Below are 26405 nucleotides of genomic sequence, written 5' to 3' on the forward strand. Positions count from 1 at the left end.
AGGCTCTCTGCAGGCACTAGAACATAGAGGCGAAGGCTCTCTGCAGGCACTAGAACATAGAGGTGAAGTCTCTCTGCAGGCACTAGCTTGCTATCTTCATTTTCAATGACTTCTGTAGGCGTAGTTTTTAGCAATGTGGTCTTGCTGTCAGTTTGTAGAGAGAAACCTATAGTCTTTTTAAAATTTTATTAGATATTTTCTTTATTTACATGTCATATGATATCTCCTTTCTCAGATTCCTCTCTGAAAAAAAGAAAAAAAACAAAAAAAAAGAAAAACCCTGTCCGCCCCCCCCCCACACCCCCTGCTCAACAACCCACCCTCTCCCACTTCCTGGCCTTGGCATTCCCCTACACTGGGGCATAGAACCTTCACAGGACCAAGAGCCTCTCCTGCCCTTGATGACTGATTAGGCCATCCTCTACTATACACGTGCTGCTGGAGCCATGAGTCCCACCATGTGTACTCTTTCTTGGTAATGGTCTGGGTTGTTTGGGGATTCTTGTGAGCCCTTTGGCCAACAACTCAATTAGATGTACTCAATCCTGGTACTGGAAGCTTCATTTGGTGACAAGAAATGTCCAGTTGGGACTGTCTTCCCCCATTATTTGGGGATTTCATTTAGATCCGTTTAAACCAGTGATAAAGACTAGGCGAAGACTTTGAATATTTTCCAAGAATAAGGTGCAGAGGGCTATCATCAAATACGATGCTCAGAATCATTTGAGAGTACAAATCATAACTATGATGCTCTACCATGTACTCACTAGGACAACTTTAATAAAAAGACAATAAAAAGTATCGATAAAGATATGAAGACATCTGCACTCTCATTTGTTGTTTATTATGAAATGGTTTGAACTACATGGAAAACGCTTTAATAATTAATTCTACAAATTGCTTAATACAGTTGCCATGTGACCCAGCACACCTATTTCCTTCTGAATATATATCACCAAGAAAGGAAATCTTGTCCACATGAAAGCTTATTGTTCATTATAGCAGTATTTGTATTAGCTGCAAATTAAAACCCATCCAAACACCATAAACCAGTGACAAATAGATAATATGCACCAGGACACACAGGGGACTATTATTCATCCACCAGATGAATGAAGTATTGATACATGGATGAACTTTGAAAACATTTTGCAAAACCATAGTATCCAGTTGCAAAATATCATATATCATTTATTTATGTGTCAGGAATAAGCATTGATAGAGAAAGAAATTACAATAGTTGTTGCCTTGGACTGAGAGGCAGAATGGGAAAGTTGGGAATGATGGCTATTGAGTGTAAGGGTTTTGGGGTGGTGAAAATGTTGTATTATGTTGTACAAGAAGCTTCTGGTTGCACTCACTGCTAGAACACTTGGTTGGCATACTCAAAGCCCTTGCTTAGTCCCCATCAATAGTTGTGGTGGCTGGACATTTTTAGTGTTAAAAGTGAGTAAATTTTAGATGTCAAGTGAAAGTAATGGTTGTGAATCAATTTGTGGTATATGAATTATATATCAACAAAACTACTTTGAAAAAAGATTGCCTCCTCTATTCATAAAGATACATATTTTTGTAGTTTAAGCTTAGTCTAAGCTGACAAAGTTTTCACCAATAACAGCAGTTTTTCAGTGTGATCACCCTTGCTGCTAGTTCTATACTCTTATTTTTTTATTAATTTTTTTATTCTTTAATCTTATTTTATATTCCAGACTTTATCTCCCTCCCAGTCCATCCTCTGACTGTTTCACATCCCACACCTCCTCCCGAACCCCTGTCTCCAAGAGAATGTCCCCACTACCCACACCTCACCAGACCTCCTCACTGCCTAGGGCCTCAAGTTTCTCGAGAGTTAGGTACATCTTCTCTGACTGAAACCAGACCTGGCAGGCCTCTGTTGTCTATGTGTTGGGGCCTCATATCAGCTGGTGTATGCTGCCTGGTTGGTGACTCAGTGTCTGAGCAATCTCGGGAGTCCAGGTTACTTGAGACTGTAGGTCCTCATACAGGGTCGCTTTCCTCCTCAGCTTCTTTCAGCTTTTCCCAAATCCAACAACAGGGGTCAGCAGCTTCTGTCTATTGGTTGGGTGTAAATATCTGCATCTGACTCTTTAAGCTGTTTGTTGGGCCTTTCAGAGGGCAGTCATGATAGGCCCCTGTTTCTGCACTCTTAATTTACCATATGCTTCTTTCTGATACATTTGTCTCTCATGCTCATTAAATATCATATGCTTGTGACTAGAGATCTCTTAGTGTCTATAAAATTACCTCTTAATGCTAGAATGGCTGATCATCTTTGGAAACTTAAATACTTGTTATTTAGTGGATCAAATTTTACAGGAACCTATTGATATGCCATTTTTCGTATCCAGTGTAATAAAGACTCTAAAATTTTATATGGCTTAAAAGAGAAACATGTTTCAGAAAAGGACATATATACACTTGGAAAATCTTATAGAACCATATTAATACATTGAATTTGAATAATAGCAAAAATGTTTGTTGGCCATATGCTGTGTATTAACAACAATGCAAAGCTCTAGTAAGGAACTGTAAAGAATTGAAAGCATATCTATTCTTCATGGTCAGTATATCTATACTTCAGGAGTGACTGCAGAGGGCAGCACAGAAGGTTCACTGTAGGCACAGTTTGTAAAGGCAATAGAACAAGTTCTTAGATGACTTGGAAGGTGAATGTGAGCCAGGGTTTTTCAGGAAATCTGAGTAAAGGAGAGACTTCCCAGCAGATTTGCTTTAGAAAGTTCATTTTTTTTTTTCAGGTACAGAACTCAAACATGAACAACGATACATATTACCAATGTTCAAAGCTGATTTGGGTAGAATTGGAATACAGTTGCATACAACATATTCCAGAAGAGTCAGAAAAGTCAAAGTAATGGATAACAGAAAAGAGCCTCCATTCTTCAATGAAGATAACGTGGGACCATTTTATTTCAAACTTCCTTTCTATGACACCATGGAACTCTTCATCGAAACGTTGACTGGGACATGTTTTGAACTAAGAGTTTCACCCTTTGAAGCTGTTATCTCTGTGAAAGGAAAAATTCAAAGATTGGAAGGTACTAGTCTTTGTACAATATGAAGATTAAGCATCTTATAAATGTTTTAGTCTTTGTTTCTATAATATGAAGATCAAACATAATTTTTTTAGTGGACAAAATTTAAATGTAGAAGTTTAAGCATATGATAGTAGGATGACAGGATAATAGAATCCCATGTCTTCATCAGCTTCCAGCTTAGAAACTACCTGTTTTCCTGCCTTTACCCCTCCACAAGATTGTCTCAATTCAGAACTTTAGCATCATGTTAATGGCATAAAATAAATATTTCAAAATAGTTTTTTTTGCAAGGTAGGATGATACACATATTGTACTGTGACTATTTTACTGTTGCTTTTAATGGGAAATATAATTTTTTTCCTTTTGGAAACTTGCTTTTTTTGACATCACTTTGTAAATCCTTTTGTACCATGTGGAGATTTTCTGAAAGTTTTGGGTTACATTTACATATATTTCAAAGTTCCTCTAACATAGTAAAGGTTTTGGATGACATGTAATATCTTTTTGTGGTATACATGTTTCTGGTGTCATGGTAACTTTATGTTAAAATTAGTCTTCCAGATTTCAGTTGTCGAATTTGGGCTAAAAAATTAAATTATTCCATATAACGCTTAATAGAGTCAACTATTGGGAGAGTCAACTGGAACTTGTTTGTAATATGAAGATTCTAATTAGAACTGCTTTCCAGCCAACTTAAATACAGAATTGCAGAAGGACACGAGTGGGTGGAATTGTCTGTCTGTGTGAGATCAAAGATTCTGGGTTTTTGAGTTTTTGAATATTTGCCTTCCCTTTGTCCTCTCCCTTAAGGTAGTTTGAGGGGGTAGCTGACTCTAGAACCACATCAAATAATGGCACATGCACCCCTGTTTTTTTAAGCAACAAAGGCAGTGACAGTCATTGTGTTCTGCAGGAGACTTCAAAAGAACAGCCTTCATGAAAAATCAATTTTAATCCTTTTTGGATGGCCTTTGTTCTTCCTCCCTGGACATGAATTGGAGCTAACACAGGAAGACTCTCAAGGCTCCAGTTAGCAAGCCTGGGCTGGAGAGGACAGAGGGACAGTGCTTGAGTTAGTCATGGAGAGGGAATGGCTGCTCCTCCAGAGGGCTTTCCCTTTGGGTGACTTGTTGAGTGCAGACCTAGTGCTGGTGGGAGGGGAGATAGAGGGCTCTGTGGAGGTTAGGCTGAGGAGGCCATGGTGACCTGGAGTGATCGCACTGAAGCAGAGAGGGAAGCAGTAGGTGACAGGGATTGTAAATGGGTCTGGAAGGGGCAGAAGCAGCAAATCCACTAACAAAGTAACATTCATTTTTAAAGTCACAGTTTAATTTATTTTGTGTGTAAACATCCATGTGAGTGTGTGCTTGTCACAGCACACCTGTGAGGTCAGAGGACAACTGTGGGACTTGACTCCTTCTTTCTACTCTATAAGTCTTGGGGATCAAACTTTTTCTGGCTTTAGCAGCAAGCTGCAAGCACTGCTAGCCACCAATTCATTGCTTCATGCTAACCACATCTCTCTGGCTGTCAAATTAATATTTCTTAATCTCAAAAATAGGAATATAATAGTTATAATTGTTGCAAATAATCTGAGGATTACATGAATTACCAGATGTAAAATAGCCATTTTCTTTACCAAGGGAAAATGCTTAGTCTGGAGATAGTGTCATATGTTTCTGAGAACCTGATGTGGTACATGCTGTACACTTGAGGAAGGATATACCTTGGGTTTCTAACTCACCTCCTGGAGCTTACTAACCAGAGCAGTGGTTTACAAAGGTATGGACATCCTTCCAGGAGGTGTGCAAAACACTGCACTAGAGTTGAGGACGCATCTTTAATGACTTTATCCCAGCACCTGGGAGGTAGAGGCAGATGGGTCTCTCTGAATTTGAGACCAGTCTGGTCTCAGGGAGTTCCAGATCAGCCAAGACTGAAGTTACACAGAGAAACCCTGTTCAAAAAAAATAAAAGTTCAAAATCTTTAAAAAACCAAAGTCTCTTAGCTGTGGGTTCCTATAAAATCAAAAGCGAGGTATATACTTTGTTATGTTAAGAGTGAAGAACCAACGGACAATTATAGTTAGAGCACAACCAAACCAAATCCCACAGTATAAATAGTGCAGTGTCCATGGCCTGGCACTCACACTTGGTTAGTCCTGCCTATCGGCTCAGTTTTGCACCCTGCATACAACTCTGTCTCAGGCTCAGGCTGGCTCCACTCCCTAAGAATCGTCTGTGCTGTGGTTTCCTCAACCACTGAAGCTGCCTCTTCACTAACGGCCACTCTTGGCTTCTTGGGGTGCTAAGCCTCAGCTTCTCCCCATGGCTCCCTCAGTCCCTTGGCTTCTTGGAGTGCTAAGCCTCAGCTTCTCCCCATGGCTCCCTCAGTCCCTTGGCTTCTTGGAGCGCTAAGCCTCAGCTTCTCCCCATGGCTCCCTCAGTCCCTTGGCTTCTTGGAGCGCTAAGCCTCAGCTTCTCCCCATGGTTCTATCAGTCCTGGGACTGCATCGCTGCTGAGGCTGCCCCTTTGCCAGTGGCTTCTCCCAGCCTCTCACTGCTGTTCTGATAGAGCAAGGCTCAGTTGAGATTCTCTCTTGACAGATGACTCTAGCTTGTGTCAAGTTGACAAAAACTGATCAGCACAACTAATTTTCCAAGGAGCAATGTTTTCTGCTTTTAATTAGAGGATGCATTATAAACCAAGATCTGGACTTAACAGTAGACTTCTTATTCATAGTAATGGAAGTGCAAGGACACTGGATGAGGACAAATGAAGATTTTTGTATTACTGATAAGACACTCTTATGAAAGAATAAGGCCAGTGCTTCACATAGGAAAACCTGTAGGTTGGCTTGGTTGCCTGGGCCAAGAGTGTCTCAGTACAGTGAGTACAGCTGGGGCAAAAAGTGGGCACTTGTTGGAAAGTAAATAAATGCTGCTTAATAAACTGTGTGAAGGCTTAAGCAAATCAAAAGAGAATTAAAATCCTGTTAACAGTAGCCTTTAAATGAAGATGAAGTTGCTTGAAATGAAGAGGGTTCAGGGTTTAATATTGCTCCCAAGAGCTGCAGAGCTACGGTGGTGTGCAGGTATTGTATTGGGAGTGATCATTTTGGAAGTAAAAAACTGATTTTACATAAAATTTTTTTAAAAAGGGAATTTGAACCTACAGTTATCCTGCATGGGTAGTTAATGCTACTCCCAGAAGCCTTAGGTTATTAAACAAAAATTCCAGTGCCACATGTATTATTCTTCCTTATTAGTTATGGTCTGGAAGTCTCCAGAAGTCCCCAAAGCAATACAGACTACTACTGTCACTCTTGGTTGCCCAGCAGAACCAGATGTTAGAACTATCGCTGAGGACACAGTCCACTTTGTTAGCAGGACACAGAGAAATCAAGCTGTAAATAAGCTAGAAACGTCTTCATTGTGCTAGAAGTTGCTATGCAAGCCACTGGGGGAAAAAGTTGATCAATGGTCTTGCCCAGATGTGGGCCTTCATTCTAAAATACTGAACTGCAATGTAAATGGCCCATGGTGCAGTAGCAGCCTGACCGTGACAAGGTAGTCACTCTTTGATTGGATCTGAGGCCACACCACATGAGGGAGGTCATGCCTGATACTGTAAAATCCATAGCTGTGGGCCTTGTAGGCCTTAGAGTTTGAAAGTATTATGACTGTTTTGATAAATGGACTTATGTCAAAATGACTTAGAAATATTATGTTTATAATTATAGATTTGTGCTGCTGTCATATGTAGTTAGAGAACAACTTCTTTTTGTGGTGGGCAGTGGTAGAGACTCATAACTGGTCAGAGTGATTGTTGAGCATTCAGCCCCAAGTGAGACTCTATCTGATACCTGCCTCAAGGTTTAGGGAATACTGAAGAAGTGCAGAACGAATTAAGACCCTGGGGATGGCGAGGACTATCTTGAAATTGCCATATGAACATGATATGACTATTATATTCATGAATTCAAGGCTGAGGTTACCTGTAGATGGAGCATCCCAGACTGGATGGGGGGAGGACGTTTATGAGACAACACTCCTAGAAGCTGTTGCCAGACAATGGCTAGTGAGCTGAGTGAGTGATTTTTCAGTGCTGTAGCCATTGCTAAGTTTTTATACGCTAGTAATAAGTTAACATCACATCCATGCCCATGTGGGCGGCCTTAATTCAATTCAGAGGGTCAGTTAGAAAATCATGAAGTAGGAGGGGACCTGGGAGAGGAGTAGCTGGGAGATTGAGAGAGAATAAAGGGAGTGAATATGATCAAATTACATTATCTACACATGTGAAACTCACTACATAATTACATGGTTTTCTTTTGAGATGAAGGAAAGAAAATTTTGTGAGGAATGCAGAGTCTTTATGCTTTTTCTTTCCTTGACAGAATGAGGGGCTGGAGAAAGTCATCTTTTGTGCAGTCTCTTGCTAGAGTGGAGTGTGTATGAAGGTCCTGCCTTATGGGACTGTTGTGTGGATGTTGGTCCTGTCTCTGTGATGTCTTTGGGGTGTGGGGAGGTCCAGGAATGGAGGAGTTGTTGATCCATCTCTGTGTAGTTCCCCTTGGGTCAGGTTTGGGCCCCAAGAAGCAGCTGAGCCTGCTTCTGTGTGGCTCCTAGAAGGGGTGGAGCTAATGTACCATCAGCCTCTGCTGTTGTATGGCCCTTCATCTGCCTGCTTGCTCATAGCAGAAGGGCAGAGACAGACACTTGTGTTGGTCCTCTTGTGTATGAGGTCTGCCTCTAAGTTAGTGGTTCTCAACTTTCCTAATGCTGTGGTCCTTTAATATAGTTCCTCATGCTGTAGTGATGCTCAACCATAAAATTATTTTTATTGCTACTTTACAACTGTAATTTTGTAATTGTTATACATCACAATGTAAATATCTGTGCTTTCCAATGATCATAAGCAACTCCTGTGAAAGGGTCATTCTGTCTCAAAGGGGTCACGACCCACAGGTTGAAAACCCCTGCTCTAAGTGGTTGACCAGGTCTAAGCTCACACCAGATTTCTACCTTTTGGGAAGCTGTGTAGTTATGGCTCAAAGTTCTCCCAATCATCAGTCCTCAGACACATATCCTGGGGTCCCAGGGGAAGCTGAGCAGGATGGGGCCCTTCTCTCTAGAGCTGACTAGCTGCTGACTCGGGTAGCTTTTTAAAGTGGCTTCTGCCACTGCTGCAGTCAAGTGTCCAGGAGAAAGAATTTCCCTAGAACCATCCTGCCCTGTGTAGGTGCAGCCCTTAAAGTCTGTGTCCTCCCTTACTCTACTTCTCTCTCTTACTTCTTCCCTTTCCCTCTCCTCCTCCTCCTCTCCCCCTGCCGTTTGTTATTGAAAATAAAATACAAATTTTTAGAGGCTGTCATCTGGAGCAGAGGTTCTATCCTGCGGCAGTTACATCCCTCCTTTCTAGGAAGACAGCAAGCCCCAGTAAGGACCCAGTCCTTCAAGTCACGACTTGGAGTTTCTCTACTGTTATGTTTCCCAGAATTTCCTCCCGGTCTTTCTTTCCCATAAAGCTAGTGTGTTGCAGCACCCAGGAAGGCTTTCCGACTGTCTCCCTTTTATTTCTCAGAGACTCTAGCAGTCCATGCAAGGATGTAGTATGACCTTTTATCTCAAGTGAATCTTTTAAAAAGGTGGTGGGTAGGTGGACTGGAGACAGGGCTCAGAGGTCAAGAGTGCATACCATTCTTGAAGGGGACCTGAGTTCAGCTGCCAGCACCCATGTTAGGCCGCTCTTGACTGTAACTCCATTTCCAGGGGATTTGAAACCCTCTTTTAGCCTCAACTGGTACCCGATACCAGCACTCACATACACTTACTTTGGCCTTTTTATTTTGAGATTGAAATTTATTTTGTTAGTAAGATGTGTATTTAATATCTAGAATTCTCTATATTAATACAGTATATCACCAGTCATAAAAATCAATTTTATACATATCAGACATGGAAATTTCACTTAGAAAAATGAACATGAAACAAAAGATAGCCATAAAACTGTATTGCAGTGAGAGTTTAAAATATTAGAGTATTTGAAGATGGAAAAATCACTCTTAAGTTTTCATCTCTTCTTTTCCCCTGTGACTACTGAATAACTAAAAAAAAAAAAAAAAAAAAAAAAAAAAAAGTTCAGTTCAGTTCTTGAGGTAGCCGTGGCTTAATTGTCGCTTAGTGCTGGCAGGGCAGTACTCTGAGATGTGTGGCTACTGAGAGTAACTCCCAGGCTCTGTGCCCATTCACCCCGGAAACAGAATGTCCTCTGCAGTGCTTGAGCCTAGCATGTCGTATGGCCCTGAGAAAAGTGGTGTCTGGTTTGGGTATAGGATGTCCTGGTGATCTTTGGGGGACCTGGCTGGCACTGAGTCCTTGTTGAGTGCATTTAATAGATAATTTACAACCTTTGTCTAGTAAGTCTAATATTTGTGCTTCTTCAGGGCTAGTTATTGATTTCTTCTATAAATGTGCTACTGTATTTATTTCTTTGCATGATGCACAGTTATTTAATGAAACTGGAGTTTGAATATTATTATGTGATAATCCTGGAAATCAGCTTCTTCATCCTACTTAGGATTTATTTTTATTGTTTGCTTAGTGACATTCTTTTTCTTTTTTTTATCATTCTTTATGATGGAAACTATGAAGGCAGAAGTAGAGTGTCTATTTCTGTCACCTTCTAAGATGACACCATGCTTGTATCATGTAACAGTGTATCAACATATTCAGCAATAATGAGTGAAACTCAGGCTGCTGCTTCTTGGTGCCTATGAAGTAACGAGTGCTTTTGGTGAGTGTGTGGGTTTGCTATATCAGCAGCCAAGCCCTTCCTTCTAATCACATCTCTGATCAAGTGTGATGGAACTGCCTGAATCCTCCTTATAAACATTCATGCAGAGTGCTAGTTTCCTATCAAGCTGATAGCCAGTGACGTGACTCATCAGTTAGGGACACCTCTTGCCAAGCCTTGACCTGAGTTTGATCCCTGCGATCTCTATGATCAAAGCAGAGAAGCAACTCCAGAATGTGACCTATGACCTCTACATGTGGACTGGCGTGTGTGTAGACGCACAATAAATAAATATGTAATAAATGTTTATATTAATGTAAGGATCTTATACTGTACTAGCTTCCCTATTTAGCATATGATTTTTCTTTCTTTTTTTAAAAAATTAGCATTCATTAAATTATTTTCATAGTTTCAAAGTACAGTGTAATTATCTTGACTTCCTATTAGAATGGCAATTAAGCTCTTTAATATTTTCTATTTTTTTTTGTTTTCTTAAATTAGCATACAAGATGAAGGGTTCCATATGACATTTTCTTTTTTTATATTTTAAAATAAGTTTTATTAGTTTAATAAAAAAAGACTACACTGAAATGTAAAACTTTAACACATTTAAGTACATTTATAGGGCTTCTCTGCAGTATGATTTTCTCATGAAAAACTCCTGCTACATGCAAAGGCTTTACCACATTGATTACATTCATAGGGTTTCTCTCCAGAATGTGTTCATTTATGTATTAGGAGACTACTGTGATGTGCAAAGCCTTTATCACAGTGAGTCCATTTATAAGGTTTCTCTACAGTCTGTGTTTTACATTCAGTGATAACAATGTGCAAAGGGTTTACGACATTGCTTGCATTCATAGGATTTCTCTCCAGTATGAATACTGTCATGATGATGACTACAAAAATGTACAAAGGCTTCAACATATTAGAGACATTCATAGAGTTTCTCTCCAGTGTGATTTTTTTTCATGCCTTTGAAGATGGCTATGATGTTTAAAGGCTTTATCACATTGATTATATTTGTAGGGGTTCTCTCCAGTATGTGTTCTTTTATATATTCAAAGATGACTATGATATGCAAAGACTTTACCACACTGAATACTTTCCTATGTTTACTCTCCCAGCATGTGTTCTTTTCTGTATTTAGTCATAACTGGGATGTGCAAAGAGCTCCACCATATTTAATACCTTCATAGTGTTTTTCTCCAGAATGAATTCTTTCATGGCTTTGAAGATGACTATGATATGCAAAATGTTATACAAAGGCAATACCACACTGATTACATTCTTAGAATTTCATTACAGTATGCTTTTTTTATGTATTCAAAGATGATGATGTTATACAAAGGCAATACCATACTGATTACACTCATTGGGCTTTTCTCCAGTATGTCTATTTTCATGTATTCAGACATAACTGTATTGTTATAAAGCTTTATCACTGTGAGGGTCCATGACTCACGAAGAATGATACCCTAGACTTAAACAGTATGCAGCAGCAAAGAGTGTTTACTGTGCAGAGAACCCGCATGCAGAGGTCTGCCATGTACCAGGATGGCAGATAGAGGTGCGGGCTTTTCAGGCCACTTTGAAACTTTTAGGGTAGGAGTGGGCGACTTTTACCTTTCTTTCTCATGGCTCTATCTTGAGGGGTATGGTACGTTTGTATTGGCTAAGGATCTGGAGGATTTGGGGGGCTTTTGCTAATTAACTATACTTGGCTCAAGCTAGATGGTTGAGTAGCTTCTAAAGCTCTTGATTGGCTGCCCATGAGGGGTGGTTTTTCCTGGAATTGACTTGTTTGGCACTTTTCCATTCTGGCAAACATAAACTGAGCTCACTCTCCCAAACTGCCAGATTGAATCCTGTTATGGAATCAGCCTGACTCTGCCTAATTGAGTCCTCTCACCACTTTGATAACACTTCTAATAACAATTTCTAATATCTGTTCTTTTCTACATTAAGAGATAACTGTAATGTGCAAAAGCTTTACCACATTTCTTCCATTCATATGGTTTCTCTGCAGTATGAATACTTTCGTGATGATGAAGGCTACAAAAATGTGCAAAGACCTCACCATGTAAAATACCTTCATAGGGTTCCTCTCCCAGACAATTCCTTCTGTGTCTCCAGAGACTACTGTGACATGCAAGGACTTCCCCACAGTGATTACATTCATAGGGCTTCTCTCCGGCATGATGCCTTTTATGCATTTGGAGAAGACTGTTTTGTGAAAAGGTATTATCTCATTGATTGCGTTTGTAAGGTTTCTCTCCAGTATGAAATTTATGAGTTTGAAGCTGACTGAGAGATACAAATGATTTACCACACTGACTCCATTTATAAGGTTTCTCTCCAGTATGTGTTCTTTTATGTATTAGGAGTTGACTCTGTTGTGACTAGGCTTTATCATGCTGATTACATTTATAGGGTTTCTCTCCAGTATGTATTACTTTATGTATTTGAAGATAACTGCTTTGTGCAAAGGCTTTACCACATTAAATACATTCATAAGGTTTCTCTTCGGTATGTGTTCTTTTATGCAAGCACAAAGTACAGTGATGTGCAAAGGCTTTGCCATGTTGACTACATTCATGAGTATCTCTCCAGTATGTGTTCTTTCATGTATTCGAAGATAACAGTGTTGTGAAAAGGCTTTATTACATTGATTACATTTGTAGGGTTTCTCTCCAGTATCTGGTTTTTTTTATGTATTTGGAGACTACTATGACATTCAAGGGCTTTACTCTGGTGAAAGCCTTCAGAGGGTTTTTCTCAAGTTTGAATTCTTTCATGCTTTTGAAGATGACTGTGATATTTGCAGGTTCTATCACATTGTATATTTTCATAGGGTTTCTCTCCAGCAGGACTTCTTTCATGCCACTGCTTTCATTGTGTCCCATAAGTTTTGGCATGATGTTTCTTCATTTTCATTAAATTCTAAAGAGCCTTCCATATCTTTTAATACTCTGACAGTGTTCTTCAATATTAAGGTCTTCCTAATTGTATCCTATAGCAATGAAGTTCCTGTAGATCTCCAGCATCACATCTTTGTAAAGTCTCTTCTGAGATGGATCCAGCAGGGACCACTCCTCTTGAGTGAAGAGTACATGCACATCATCATAGGTCAATGCATCCATACTACGAGTTCAGAGCTCACCTGAATTCCCCTCACAGCATCCAGCAGTAGCACACAGAGCAGGACACACCAACCACTCAAGCTTGCTCAGCTACAGCATTGAACCAGCAACATGGCACCCAGACATTTTCTTACATACAGATAATTTCACTCTTCTCCTGTTCACTCCCCTCTCCTAATGACCTATGCCATCGCCTTTCCTAGCCTTTCCTTCCTCTTGCTGGTCTCCTGTCTCTTCTCAAATAGTTCCCTTCTGCTTTCATGCCATGTGGGTTCTATTACACATCCATCCATCCATCCATCCATCTCCTCCCTCACTTAAAATCACTTCCTCTTTCAGTTAGGTCTCTCTTTCCACCATGTGGGTTTTAGGAATTGAACTCAGGTCAGCAGTCTTAGAGATGAACACTTACTTGCTGAGCTATCTTGCTGGCTCCTAAATATGTTTTTTATGTCAGGGTCACCCTATTTTTTATAATATTATTATTACAGCTTTGTACTGAAATCAGGTATTATAAAACCTCAACATTTGCTAAAGAGACCTTTGGCTATTTCTGGTCTTTGGTGATTCCATATGAGTTTTAGGATTGTTTTTATATTTCTGTGAAAAAGATCAGAAGTATAATGGGGATTGTATTGAATCTTTAGGTTGCTTTTGATAACATAGCCAGTTTTACAGTATTGATTCTGCCAGCCCACGAGTATGAGGGAGGGAGCTTTTCTGTCACCTTGTGCCTTCAGTTTCCCTCATTACTTTAGTTTTTTCATTGCAGAGATCATTCACGTCCTTGTTAGGTATATTTTTAGCCATCTTATTTTTATTTTGGGGGAACTATTACAAATAGAATTTCTCTTCCTGACTTCTTTCTTAGCAAGTTTGTTATTAATATATAGAAAATTTGCCTATCTCTGTCTATTCTGCTACTTTGCTAAGAGTATCTAATGTGAGTCATTAGGGTCTTTTAAGTATAGGATCATGTCATTTACAAATAAAGATAAATACTTTGACTTCAACCATTCTTATTTTTATTCCTTTTATTTCTTTTTTCCCCTTTTTTTCTTTTAGAACATCTGCTCACTCTGGTCAACTCTGCTTGCTCAGTCTCTGCTTGCTCTGGCCCAAAGATTTATTTATTATTATACATAAGTACACTCTAGTTGTCTTCAGACATGGCAGAAGAGGGCGTCAGATCTCATTAGGGGTGGTTGTGAGCCACCACGTGGTTGCTGGGATTTGAACTCAGGAACTTCGGAAGAACAGTCAGTGCTCTTGCCTACTGAGCCATTTCTCCAGCCCATCCCTTTTATTTCTTGTCTTACTAATGTAGCTAAAACTTTGATCAATATATTGAATAGGAATAGCAAGAATGGATACCCTGTCTTGTTCTTGATTTTAGAAGCAATACTTTTAAGTTTTGGCCCATTTAACATCATGTTGGTTGTACTTATGTTGCGTGTAGCCTTTATTATTATGTTGAAGTGTGTTCCTCTGGTTTCTTCAGGGCTTCTATTAGGAAGAGTTGCAGACCTTTGTCAAAGGCCTTTTCTGTGTCTATTGAGATGATCTGTAATTTCTGTCCTCAACTAGCAAGAGATTATAATGGTTTTACTTACATAACTCTCAGTGCAAATGTAAATATATTTTTAACATACACCTGCCTAAAATTTTTTAAGAAAACATCATAAGAATCATATTTAAACAGAAGAAAACAAGAACCCAACAAAAGGCACATGAAACAGATATAAATACAGAGACCCACTTGTTTCCACCCTCATTAATCACATAAAAACACCAAATTGGAAGCCTTCGCCGGTCTAGCTGCCTTGAGAGACATGCATCCTAAGTTTTTCAGCTAGAGCCTGTGGCTCCTGGTGTACTATGTGCCTTTCAGTTCCTAAGAAATCAGGACCCTCTTCCAGGCAGTGAAGCATTCAGGCCACTTCTGTATCTGTGTCCCCTCAAAGTCAGTGAAGCATACAGAGGCTTGAGAGGACAATTGGTCTCAGATGTTAATCTTGTGTACTCTGTATAGTTCGCAAATGCCATTGTATACTAAAAACTATAATTGCTTTGATCCTAGCAACCACAATTATATTTTGTTTCTGATAAAGGTATAAGAAGTCTGATTGCTTACAATAAACTTGTCTCAGCCTCAGTTTTGCTAAGGCCCTCCAAAAAAAAAAAAAAAGACTCATGTTTAATCTGTAATATGTAGAGACACACCAATATGGCTGAGTGTTCATGTCCCTACAACTGATCTCTTGGATACTTGTTCACTATAGAGTTAGTCCACGCTGGCCTGGAACATCTTAAATAGCCCAGGGTAGCCTCAAAGTCACTCTCTTACTCCCTTAGTCTTCTAATGACTGGGATCATGCCCAGATTTTCCCATAATTCTTTGGTTGGGGGCCCTAATCCTCAATTGATGGCATTTATGGATTGAAGCTTTTAGTAGACAAATTAGGATATGAGGTCATATTGGTGCAGTTCTCATGTTAGCATCTTGTAAGAAGAGACATGAGAGTTCTTTCTCAGTGTTCTCATAGAAAGACGAGGCCATGTGAGTGTACAGTGGACTGGTAACTGCTTACATGCCAAGAGAAGTGGCCTTAGAATGAACTTACTTGGAACCTTGAATCCATGGGCTCTCAGTCTTGAGAGCCACCAGATATACATTTCTGCTGGCTACACAGATATATTATACACAAAGTATAATTGTGGTTGCTAGGATCAAAGCACCCAGACTGTAATGCTTCTGTGAAACCAGCATCCTGAGCAGGCTTCTTCTAGTTTCTATCTCATATATTATAGACATGAATACTCAGATATGCTAAATCATGGCAAAGTAAGTAGTAATCAGAGATTCTCCTAGCGTTCTTGGGGAATAGATTCCCACTGCGATCGATGAAAGGGAATAAGCCATGGCAAACCATGAGTATTTAAAGAAATCTGGGCAAAGGAAAGATTTTAAAGGCAACCAGAGGTGTGTTTAATTCATAAGTTTTCTAAGCTCTTTAATGAAACGGTGATGTATCTCTTTAGAGGTAGTGTTGAAATTTTAAACACTTTTTATTATCACCTTTCCTTAAGGTATTCCCATCTGTCAGCAGCACTTAATTTGGAATAACCTGGAGCTTGAAGATGATTATTGCTTGAATGATTACAAGTGAGTGTAACTGCACATTAGCAGCTTTATAGGTACTCAGTATTAGGAGTGCACATGACTTTTCTTTATAGGTACTCAATATCATGACTCCACATGGCTGGTTTCTTCATGCCTCTGCAGAACAACTCTCTGACACCCAGGTCTCATGAATTCTGACTTCTAGCTGCATTGGCTCAGTACCATCTTTGTTACTGATCTCTGTTCTCTGATCTTCGTAGTTCACCTGTTAGGTTCATGTCCCTGCCTCCTCGAGTGACTGTATTAACGTCTCGTCCTCTCTGCTTTTTTCTTTGAATACTGACCCACTCTCACCTGGCCCAGTTTCTTTTCTTTCCATTTCACAAGTTTTGGGCACGTGAGAGTTGCCGACCACTGAGACTTTATTTAGTAGGACCCATTTTCTCTTTATGAAGTGACACTGTACACCATGTGCACTGGTGGTGACAGATGTGCTTTCTGACTTTTGACCTTTCTCTTTCCTGTCATGTAATTTATTACTCTCAAGACAAAGGAATTAGGAGGTGAGAGGTGGCCTTGAACTGGAAGAACACTAGGACTTGGGAGAGCTGCTGGATTTTCCGTGTTATTTTTATTTTGCTGGTGTTTCCTAGTTCTTTGGGTTTTGACTAAGCTTTTTTTTTTTTTTTTTTTTTTTTTTTTTTTTTTTTTTTTTTTTTTTTTTTTTTTTTTTTTTTTTTTTTTTTGTCCTCCTTTTTGTATTTTTGAGACAGAGTTTCTCTGTGTAGCTCTGGCTGCCCTGGAACTTGTTCTATAGATCAGGCTGGCCTTGAACTCAGAGATCTACCTGCCTCTGCCTCTGGAGCCTGGGATCAAAGGTGTGTGCCACTGTCTCCAAGCTGGGCCCCCCCTTTTTTATAAAGCTTATGAGAATTTATAAATTTTCTGTAATTCATATGGGTAAATATATTAGTATCTTCCATTTACTCATATTGCTGTATCTTTTTTCATATTTTAGGGAATACATAATAGCACTAATAAACCAGCACATAATTAGTGGTTCATTTGACACTGAATGTTATTTGATGATTGTAGTTTATTTTTGTGCTAATTATTCACAGCATTTCAGAAGGTTGTACCTTGAAGCTGGTATTGGCTATGCGTGGTGGACCGATAAGTACTAGAAAAGGTAGGCATACATTAAAGCAATCTAATGATTACTCTTAAGTAACTTAGTACTATTCTTCAGGGATTAATGACTAAGCATTCAAACATAAGAGTTTATGGGGGCCATTCCTATAGAAGCCACCACAGGTTTTCATCCAACTTTCTGGTATGCTCACTGGCCCAAGTCAGCTTTGTCATCTGCACCCCACCACATAAAGCCATGCTCACAACAGTCCTACTTTGTGACCCTCGCTTTTAGAAGGTTTTCAGGCTGTTTTGATCCTCCACAAACTAGAAAACTGGAAGCTGAGTATAGGTTCCATTGCTGGCTTATTCCCACATGTCAAATTATATCTCTATACTTCATAATTTTGATTAGGATTAGATTATTAAAATGTTAAGGCTTTGCCTCAAAATAACAAGTAAAACAGCACAAGAAAAAAAACCTTCCCTTTCTAAAATTATATACTAAACTGTATTGCTTTTAGATGGCAAACTCCCAGTGAGTGTTCATTTATGCAGAGTTATGCACACGCAGCCTCAGCACCCACCTCCTGGTGTAAGGCACCCTGTGCTGGTTAGGAATGGCTTTAGTGGTTTTGGTAATAATTACTTCTTAGTGATATAGTAGTGGAATTGGGACTTTACATTTTTTTAAAGATTTATTTATTTTATGTGTATGAGTACACTGTAGCTGTATAGATGACCATGAGCCATCTTGTGGCTGCTGGGAATTGAGCTCTGGCCCTGCTCGCTCCGTCCTGCTCGCTCCAGTGTAATTCACTGTAGCTGTCTTCCTACACACCAGAAAAGGGCGTCCGATCTCATTACGAGTGGATGTGAGCCACTATGTGGTTGCTGAGATTTGAACTCAGGACCTTTGGAAGAGCAGTCAGTGCTTTTACCTGCTGAGCCATCTTGCCAGCCTGGGACTTTACATTTTGAAAATAGTTCTGGATACTGTGCCATTTGCCTGTCCTCTTAACCATGTCTAAGGTGGGAGGATTGAAAGTTACAAATAAGCTCAGACAACATAGGTGTCTCAGAGAAGGCAGGAAGCTCTATGGATAATATCATTTTAAGGCTTACACATTTTTCTGACTGTGAAAGAACAAGTCAAAATGTTGTGCTTCAGAAGTAGTGATGCTAAATTTACACCATGGCATCTCTAATACTTTCACCTTATTGCTTTCAGAGTTTATTATTTTTATTCTAGTGTTTCTTTTTATTTCACTTTTCTTTCTGGTGCTGGCAGGTGAACCTTGAGCCTGTGCACACCAGGGGAGTACACTGCTGCACAGCGGCATCGCTGTTGGTGCCACCACTTAGGGCACTGTGAGCGGTGTTCCAGCTTTGTTAATGAGTAAAGTAAGTCAGGCAGCTTGGGAACTTGAGGACAGCTGGCTATCACTGGGCTACCAGCTGTGAAGAGTGTTGGTGGGTCCAGTAGGTCTGTGTGAGTCTCCTATGTTCTGCTTGGACACACACACCCTGATTAAGACACTGAGTCATGAGAGGAGCCTTTCAGGACACAACTCGCTGAGCCTTCTTGACACAGTGCAGTTTAGCACACAGTGGTTTTCCCTATGCTTTCTTGTGCCCTTTTAACCACTTAAAGGAACAGCTGTAGAAAGGTCTATTCTTAAAGCGAAAAGAGATTTACTTTGTTGTTGTTGCTTTATTTTGTTGTTTTCTTTTGCTAGTGCAGACTGAACCCAGGACCTTGGGCATGCTAGGTATTCACTCTCCTAATGAATCCTGTCTCTAGCTCTCTCTTGCCTCGAATTGCTTGAATGCATCTCCCAATTGTGTGTGTGTGTGTGTGTGTGTGTGTGTGTGTCATGTGCTCTGTCTTTCTCGTGATTATTTTATAACCTAAACTAAGTGGGATTTATAATACACTTAAGTGATTAATTGTTGGAACTGGTATTTAAAAGCACAGAAGGCTGAAGGGGTTTAGCTAAAATAACGGTAGATAAATCTATCAACTGTCTTTGTACAGGAATATAAGTGACCTCATGTTTTTAGTTAAGCATGTCTTTAGGCATGCAACATAATGATTCATTTTTTGTTTCATATTAATACAAAGCAAGTGATGAATTTGAGAAGATTTAGGAGAGACATAGTAAGGATTGGAGGAAAGGGGGGAGGGGAAAGTAATGAAAATGCAGTAGTCATTAAATTATTTAAAAATTAGTAAGGGATGCTATATAAAATATAAAAACATCGGGAGCCTGTTTTGAGCATATCATATTATCACATGGACAGTATGGTTGTATACATTCAGCATATATATCCTATTGCTGTAGCAAGGTGCAGAAATGTGCTATGAATTCAAAGCCTGTTGATCAATCTTTCCATTTGTAGTTCCTGTGGAAGACCCACTCAGGGAGCTTGCTGAATACATGGATTCCAGTCGAGATGAGGTCTGGGAAAAGGCCTCTTGCAACAAACAAGTTACATTTTTGGTATACCGGGAAGGAGATCAACTGAATTTCTTTCGTGTAGTAGATAGAGGAGATGGCACTTTAACACCATTATCTGAATCTTTAAGGTAAATAGGCTTCATTTGCATGTTTCACTTAGACAAGGAGAATATATAACACATCTCAGAAGCCTTTGTGTGTTCCTTGGGTTATTGAAGTAGCTGTAGTGTATTAATAAAACTAAGTGTCATGTACCTTCACCCCCGTCCCTGATAAGTAATTATGAATTTATCCTTCTTCATATGACTGATACTTAACAAATAATTTATAAATTTGAATTTTCTTTACATAGTAGATTTTTTTATAAAAATAGTTTGTTTCCATTTATTTGTGATAATATTTATTAGATTATAGTTTTGTGAAAATAGTATATTATTACATAACCATGACATAGCAGAAAGGATTAATCCTAAAGTTGGTATCATTTTAAACTCTGCTACTTAAAAATGGGCAAATCATTTTTCTTCCCTTTTTTGTTACTGTTAAGAGGAGATAAATTGTATGTTACTTAAAAATCCAGAAGGAAAACACTACTGATTGCTTAGGTAGGCAGTGGGAAATGAAGGAGTTGGAGCAAGAGAATCTCTTAAGTTCCTGTACATTTCAACATACTGTGAGCCCCTCCTTTCACTGCTATTTTTATTTTGAATGACATTATTTATCTGTGTGCATGTGTCAGCATGATTGTACCTTGTTGCATGTGGAAGTCGGAGGACATATTGGGAGTCAGTTTTCTCTTTTCATCATGTGGGTCCTGAGGATTGAACTCATGTAGTAAGGCTTTGGCAGCAAGTGCCTTGACTGGTCAAACCATCTGTCCAGCCCTCTTCACTTCTAAGTCATTAAACACGTACTGGACATTTGTAGCCAGTGACTCGCTAATCTGGGGGCACTCATGTACTGTACATTCTATTGATGATTGTTGCAGAAAGTTATGATCTGGGGTAGAATGAGTTGGCCTTCATTTCATGTGAAACATACAATTAGGGATGGCCTGTGTGAAGTGACTTTACATGAAGAGGAACATTTTGCCAAGCAGACAAAGGAAAGAAAGTTACTACAGCTAACTAAAGTGAGGCTCACAAAAAGATAAAAATCTATTGCTAAAATTTTTCAAAAGAAAACCCAGCTTGTGATCTGGAGCACAATATTGGGGTCAGATGTTTACGAACAGAATAGCTAGTGCTTTGTTAATGGCTCACACCTTATACTAAACGTGATGGACGGCAGTGTATGTTCTATAGTTTTGTTATGGGGCTTATGTGCTTTCACATTCATATTCAGTGTGATATAATTAATCTCCTTTCACTTCGATGATTTAGGGCTCTGGATTTTCCTGACTGCTGGTTGGCTAGAGGTTTCTCTCAGCTTCCCTTTGGTTAACTCAGAAGAAACTAAGTTGAGGCCTAAGTTATATCTTCAGAATCACTTTATTTTTACCACATTAAGTTGGCTAGACCAGTAGGATCCGGTCACACCCACACTCAAGGATAGAGCGGACTGGTTATAGACACCAAGGGAAAGCCTTACACTTCCCCCTAAGATTCTGTTCAGAGTGTGTGGGAACAGAGGCTGGACTCTTTTGGAGGCCAACTAACAACCAGTGGCTGAGTGCTTGCTTGCTTTTCCTTTCTTTTTCTGTGTTTTGTTTTGCTTTCAAGACAGCATTTCACTGTATGGCCTCGGCCGTCCTGAAACTCACTCTTTAGACCAGGCTTGCCTTGAATTTAGAGATCAGCCTGCCTCTGCCTCCCAAGTGCTGGAATTAAAGGCGTGCAAGGGGCTGTTGTATAGTAGGTCGGGATCTGGCTAGCACTGGAAGTGTGACATCTGCCTTGGACTAGAAGTCGAGAGGAGTTACTTCTCTAAGCAATGAAGATTGATCAAGATTACTTACTGCTTTGGCTCATTAGCAGAATTCTTTCCTAACAGTTTCTCCACACATGAGTCCCTTGATAATATGTCTTCCTCAAATTTCCATGGCTTTTCATGTCTTACACACCTTCTCCCGTTTGCTTGTAATGCCCTTCCACATCTCCCTTTCATCTTCCTCCACTAATTTTTTGTCATCTTTGAGGCTGAGGATGGCTTTGGCTTCATCATGGAGCAGAATCTGGCCCTGCATTCCTGGTCCTCCCTTACCTCCCAAGTGCTCACACTACAGGTGTGTACCACCAGGCCTGGCTCCCCTGGCTAATTTCTGGGTTTGTTAGTTACAGTGTGTGTGTGTGTGTGTGTGTGTGTGTGTGTGTGTGTGTGTGTGTGTGTGTGTATAGAATGTGGAGGTCAAATGACTTGCAGGAGTTGGTTCTCTCAGGGGTCTTGTGGGTCCTGGGGACTAAACTGAGGTTGTCAGAGTTGATGGAAAGAACCTTTCCCTCTGAAAGCTTCCTTCTTTTCTCTCTCTGCTTCCCGGCCACCATGAGGTGAGTAGCCCTGCCTGCCCTCCCCTGCCCTTCCCACCATAATGTTTTGTCTTACTATGGTCCAGGGGCAACAGAGCCAAGTGGCCATGGATTAAAACCTCTAAAATCAGGAGTAAATAAATCTCTTTTTAAATCACTCCAGTCACTTGTCACAGCAATAGAGAACTGATTAACACTGGGCCCAATAAACCCACGGGATAAGTGAAGCTCACCACGGGTTCTGCCGTTGTAGTAATGGTGGGTCCACACATTTATCAGCTGTATACTGGAGGCTTCTTCATAAATTGGAATTGAAACAACTAGGGAGTAGCTTCTTCAGAAGGTGCGGCTGAGAACATGCTGTGTTCCAGTGGACAGACAGACACGAAGCAACCATGACTCTGAAGACTGGAGCAAAGGGAGGGAGAGCCTCCATGCAGTGCGGCTGTGGCACCAGCAGGTACCTAGGCAGAGACCTAGGGAGTTCAGCTGGAGTGGAGTCAGCATGGTGCAGAAGGGCAGTCTCAGCCTCACTGCTCGGAACTCTGCAGAACAGGCTGTTGATAGAGAACCTTTCTGTTGCTTGCAGCTTTGGGAAACAAAAGCCCCTTTATTTTACTGTCCCCTTCTGCATTGAAAAACATATACAAACATGAATATGGTTTCAATGAATAGCTTTTAAAGCCAGTTTGCTCATAGAGGAGACAATTACACTGCAATTCTGTGCCAATTGTGCTTGGTAGGTAACAGGAAAAGACTATAGACCTCACTTTACCCATTAACACTGTTGCTAGCTTAGGAACTTGAAGAACCAAGCAGAAGGATCTGATTAGTTTCATTGCTGGCCTGCCATGCCCAGCTCCTCAGTGCAGATAGTTGTTTTCACCTCTACGTAGGCCTCAGAAGGACCCTGCAGTGCGTGGCCTTGGCCCTTGCTCTCTCAGAACTAACCAAGATATGCTAAGAGCTGATTGGAATAGTAGTGGGTGTCTACTCTTCCGCATACAGTGGTCATTTCAGTAGAAACAATACTTTCCTATCTTATTAAGACTATTCTAATTGTTTGGTTCATGTATTTTGCTTCACATTTTTTCCTTTGTCTTTTAATACTTTTTTTTTTATTTATGTTTGACTTTGTTTCTACCTTTCTCTTGTTTCCTTTCTACTCTTTTTTCTCCCATCTGGGTTAGAATCCAGAGCTCTGCACATGGTAGGCAGCTGCTCTAACAATAGCTAATAATATCCCCAGTTCTCTCTTTAAATTTTCTGACTTTCGTGACCTTTTCCTCTTTCTTTCATTATTAGGCAATTTTACCATTTAAAATTTTTATTTCATCTTTATTTATGTGTGCACATGTGCTTACATGGTGGGCAGTACAACTTGAGCGAATTGTGCAGTGTGGGTTTTGGATATTGAACTCAGGTTTTCAGACTTGGCAACAAGTGCATTATATGCCGGCTGTCTCTACACTTCTGTCTTTGTATTATTTGGCCTGTCATTCCAGTTGGTGGTGACATTTTATATATTTATATATATTTTCCTTCTCTCTTCACTATGTCTATGTCTGGTTTGCTTATGTTAGTGTGTTCTTTCCAGATAGGGTTAGGAGCTGAGCCTAACACTTGAGGCACTTTGTGTAGATGATCCACTGCCGAGACACTCTCCACCTTCACTAGGGGACATTATATCTTAGTTACTGCGTTCATCTCTGTGGGGACCTCAGAGAATATCTCTACAGAGATAAAACAGAGGACATTAGAGCCCGCAGGATGGCTTCCCAGGTAAAGGTATTTGCTACCTGAGGGTGCAAGCCTGCCAACCTGAGTTGACTCCCAAGAGCCACATAAGGGTAGAAGACCAGAGAGACTAACAGAGTTGTCCTGTAACCTCAACATGTGTACCATGCCATTCGCTCCACACAATACACACTAATAATAATATTAACTAGAAAAAAAGAGGTCATAAAAGCCTATAGCTAGCACCTGTAACTCAACTAAGTAGAGTTAGGGGTGCCCAACAAGCTGTCCCTAGATATTCACTCCTATAGCAGCAGCAGGGAGAAGCATATGGCTTCATATATCCAAGTACACACCACTCGCATATTTCTTCAGACTACACATTACTGAGAAGAGTTAGGGCATAGTCCATAGACTCCAATACAGCAGCCTAAAGTGCCAGAGGGATGCCTCTTGTTATAAGACCTACAAAGAATATAGGGACCCAGGTTTTAAAATATTGTCTAATGATTTCGGCTCTATCTGATGTAACATGTGTATGCTTCTGAGTTCATGTTTGGTGTACACTGATTTGTTTTTAAGTTACAAAATAACACCGGGCATGGTGATGTTCAGAAGCAGTTGATAACACTGGGCATGGTGATGCTCAGCAGTTGGGAAACAGGAGAAGAGGGGTTTCTCCATGTTCAAGGACAACCTGCTCTAGGTAGGGAGTTCAAGGCACTACCAGAGATACACAGTGAGACTCTGTTTCAAAAGAAGTGAAAGACAGTACCAAATAGCAGTGCACAGCATCCACACAGGATAACCATCCCGTGACTGCATCACTGTAGCTGGAGCTTGCCAGGCTTTAGTGGACAATGCTAAGTGTTGCCTAACACAGCTGTTAGTTCCAGCATTGTGCAGGAGAATGATAGGTAATGCACAGACTAGCCATTTGATCTCTATGACAGGAAACCTGGATTCTGTATGAATTTATGTGTTAAAAATACAATTATTTTGATCTTCTTCCAGCTATCTAAAACTGTGAAAAACTACGTAGTTCATAAGCCACACAATAGGTTACAGGCCACCTTTGACCCATTGCCATATTTTTCTGAAAATTGGACTCATTCACATACAAAATGTTAATGTTTTATCTTAGATCATCTTAGTGAATCATGCTTCCTTGTTTTAAAAGAGAGAAATCTAAGTAGACACTGTAAGGGCTAAATGATAACTTGTCTTTTAAAAACCCCAGTGAGGAAGCTAAGTCTGTAATCCCAGCACCGGAAAGCTGAGCACAGGCTGGCCTGCACAGTGAGGTCCAGATACCCTGAAATAGAGTCAGGTCTTGCCTTTAAAAAGCAAAACTCAAATTAGTACTTGGTTTTGGGATGAACAATATTCAAGTTGAAATAAATGTCACATTTGCCCATCTGTTGTTATTTAATTATATTATTAAGGGTCTAGAGAATGCTTATGTATTAAAATTCAAGTCTATTAGAGTATATAAATATAGGGATTGGAGATATACTGTCATGGTTAAGAGTACTTACTACTCAGAGATAAGATCATGATTTAGTTCCCAGCATTCACATCAGGTGGCTCACAACCACCTGTGACTGCTCCAGGAGATCCAGTGCCCTCCTCTAGCCTCCATGAATACCCTCCAACCTGTTATATACCTTCTATCAATCACACATACACGTGAATAAAAATAAAAACTAAATCTTTAAACAATGAATATTAAATATATAGATTTTTAGGGACTTATGAATTATTGTAAATTATATATTATCTTAGTCTAGTTGTATTTTTCCCATTGAGCATAAATGATTGGCTTGTAGCTGATCTCATGAATCTATGATTGTTAAGAGAATAATAACATGATTCTTTAATAGACATGGTAATCCCAGCATTAATTACTGTGTAGCCCTGGCCTTGGCCTAGAATTCCCTATCTAGTCCATGCTAACCTGGAACGTGGAGAATTCCCTTTTCTCCTGCTTTCCATCTGTAGTCCCACACTGGGGAGACAGGGAGAAGGGTTACTAAAGGCTCAAGGCCAAATGGTCTATAGGATGAAATAAAGACAAGTCAAGGCAGTGTAGGAGGGAGAGTGGTCCAATCCTTTTCCCTCCAAAAAGATAATTTGAAAAATGAGGTGAATTTAAAAATAGTTTTATATACTAAAATGAACTTGATAAAATATTTCTCTTGGTATATAAATTCCACAGGAGAGTGTGTTTTTTTGTGACTACAAAATTATATTAGAAACAGCTTAGAATATTTCTTAAGGGGCCAAGTTAAAATAAACCATAGTCCATAGAGAAATAGAGTCAAAATATTTAATGGTAATCAAGACTACAGCATGCATAATCATTCCTTCTGACTTCACAAGGTAAACTGATAAAAATCTTCATGTTCCTTCATTTTCAGGTTTGTTGACAGAGAGAGAAAAGTTGTCACATATATTAATTTTGTCA

The 26405-nt window shown here is 39.9% G+C and overlaps 1 protein-coding gene across 5 annotated transcripts in view; it reads left to right on the forward strand.

The window, feature by feature from the left end:
- Positions 1 to 26405, forward strand: part of Zfand4 (zinc finger AN1-type containing 4) — a 72129-nt gene that overhangs the window by 8351 nt on the left and 37373 nt on the right. For 4 of the 5 annotated variants that reach the window (XM_031383055.1, XM_031383056.1, XM_031383054.1 and 1 more), the window contains exons 2-5: positions 2778 to 3077; positions 16110 to 16185; positions 17265 to 17332; positions 19678 to 19864. In XM_031383055.1, the coding sequence (XP_031238915.1) occupies positions 2816 to 3077; positions 16110 to 16185; positions 17265 to 17332; positions 19678 to 19864 (593 nt within the window). In that variant the 5' untranslated portion in view covers positions 2778 to 2815. Of the gene's footprint in view, positions 1 to 2777; positions 3078 to 9734; positions 9877 to 16109; positions 16186 to 17264; positions 17333 to 19677; positions 19865 to 26405 lie in introns of those variants that run through there. The other variant, XM_031383058.1, reaches the window with a different exon arrangement.

Source organism: Mastomys coucha, unplaced genomic scaffold (assembly GCF_008632895.1).
Source record: "Mastomys coucha isolate ucsf_1 unplaced genomic scaffold, UCSF_Mcou_1 pScaffold20, whole genome shotgun sequence".
Lineage (NCBI taxonomy): Eukaryota > Metazoa > Chordata > Mammalia > Rodentia > Muridae > Mastomys > Mastomys coucha.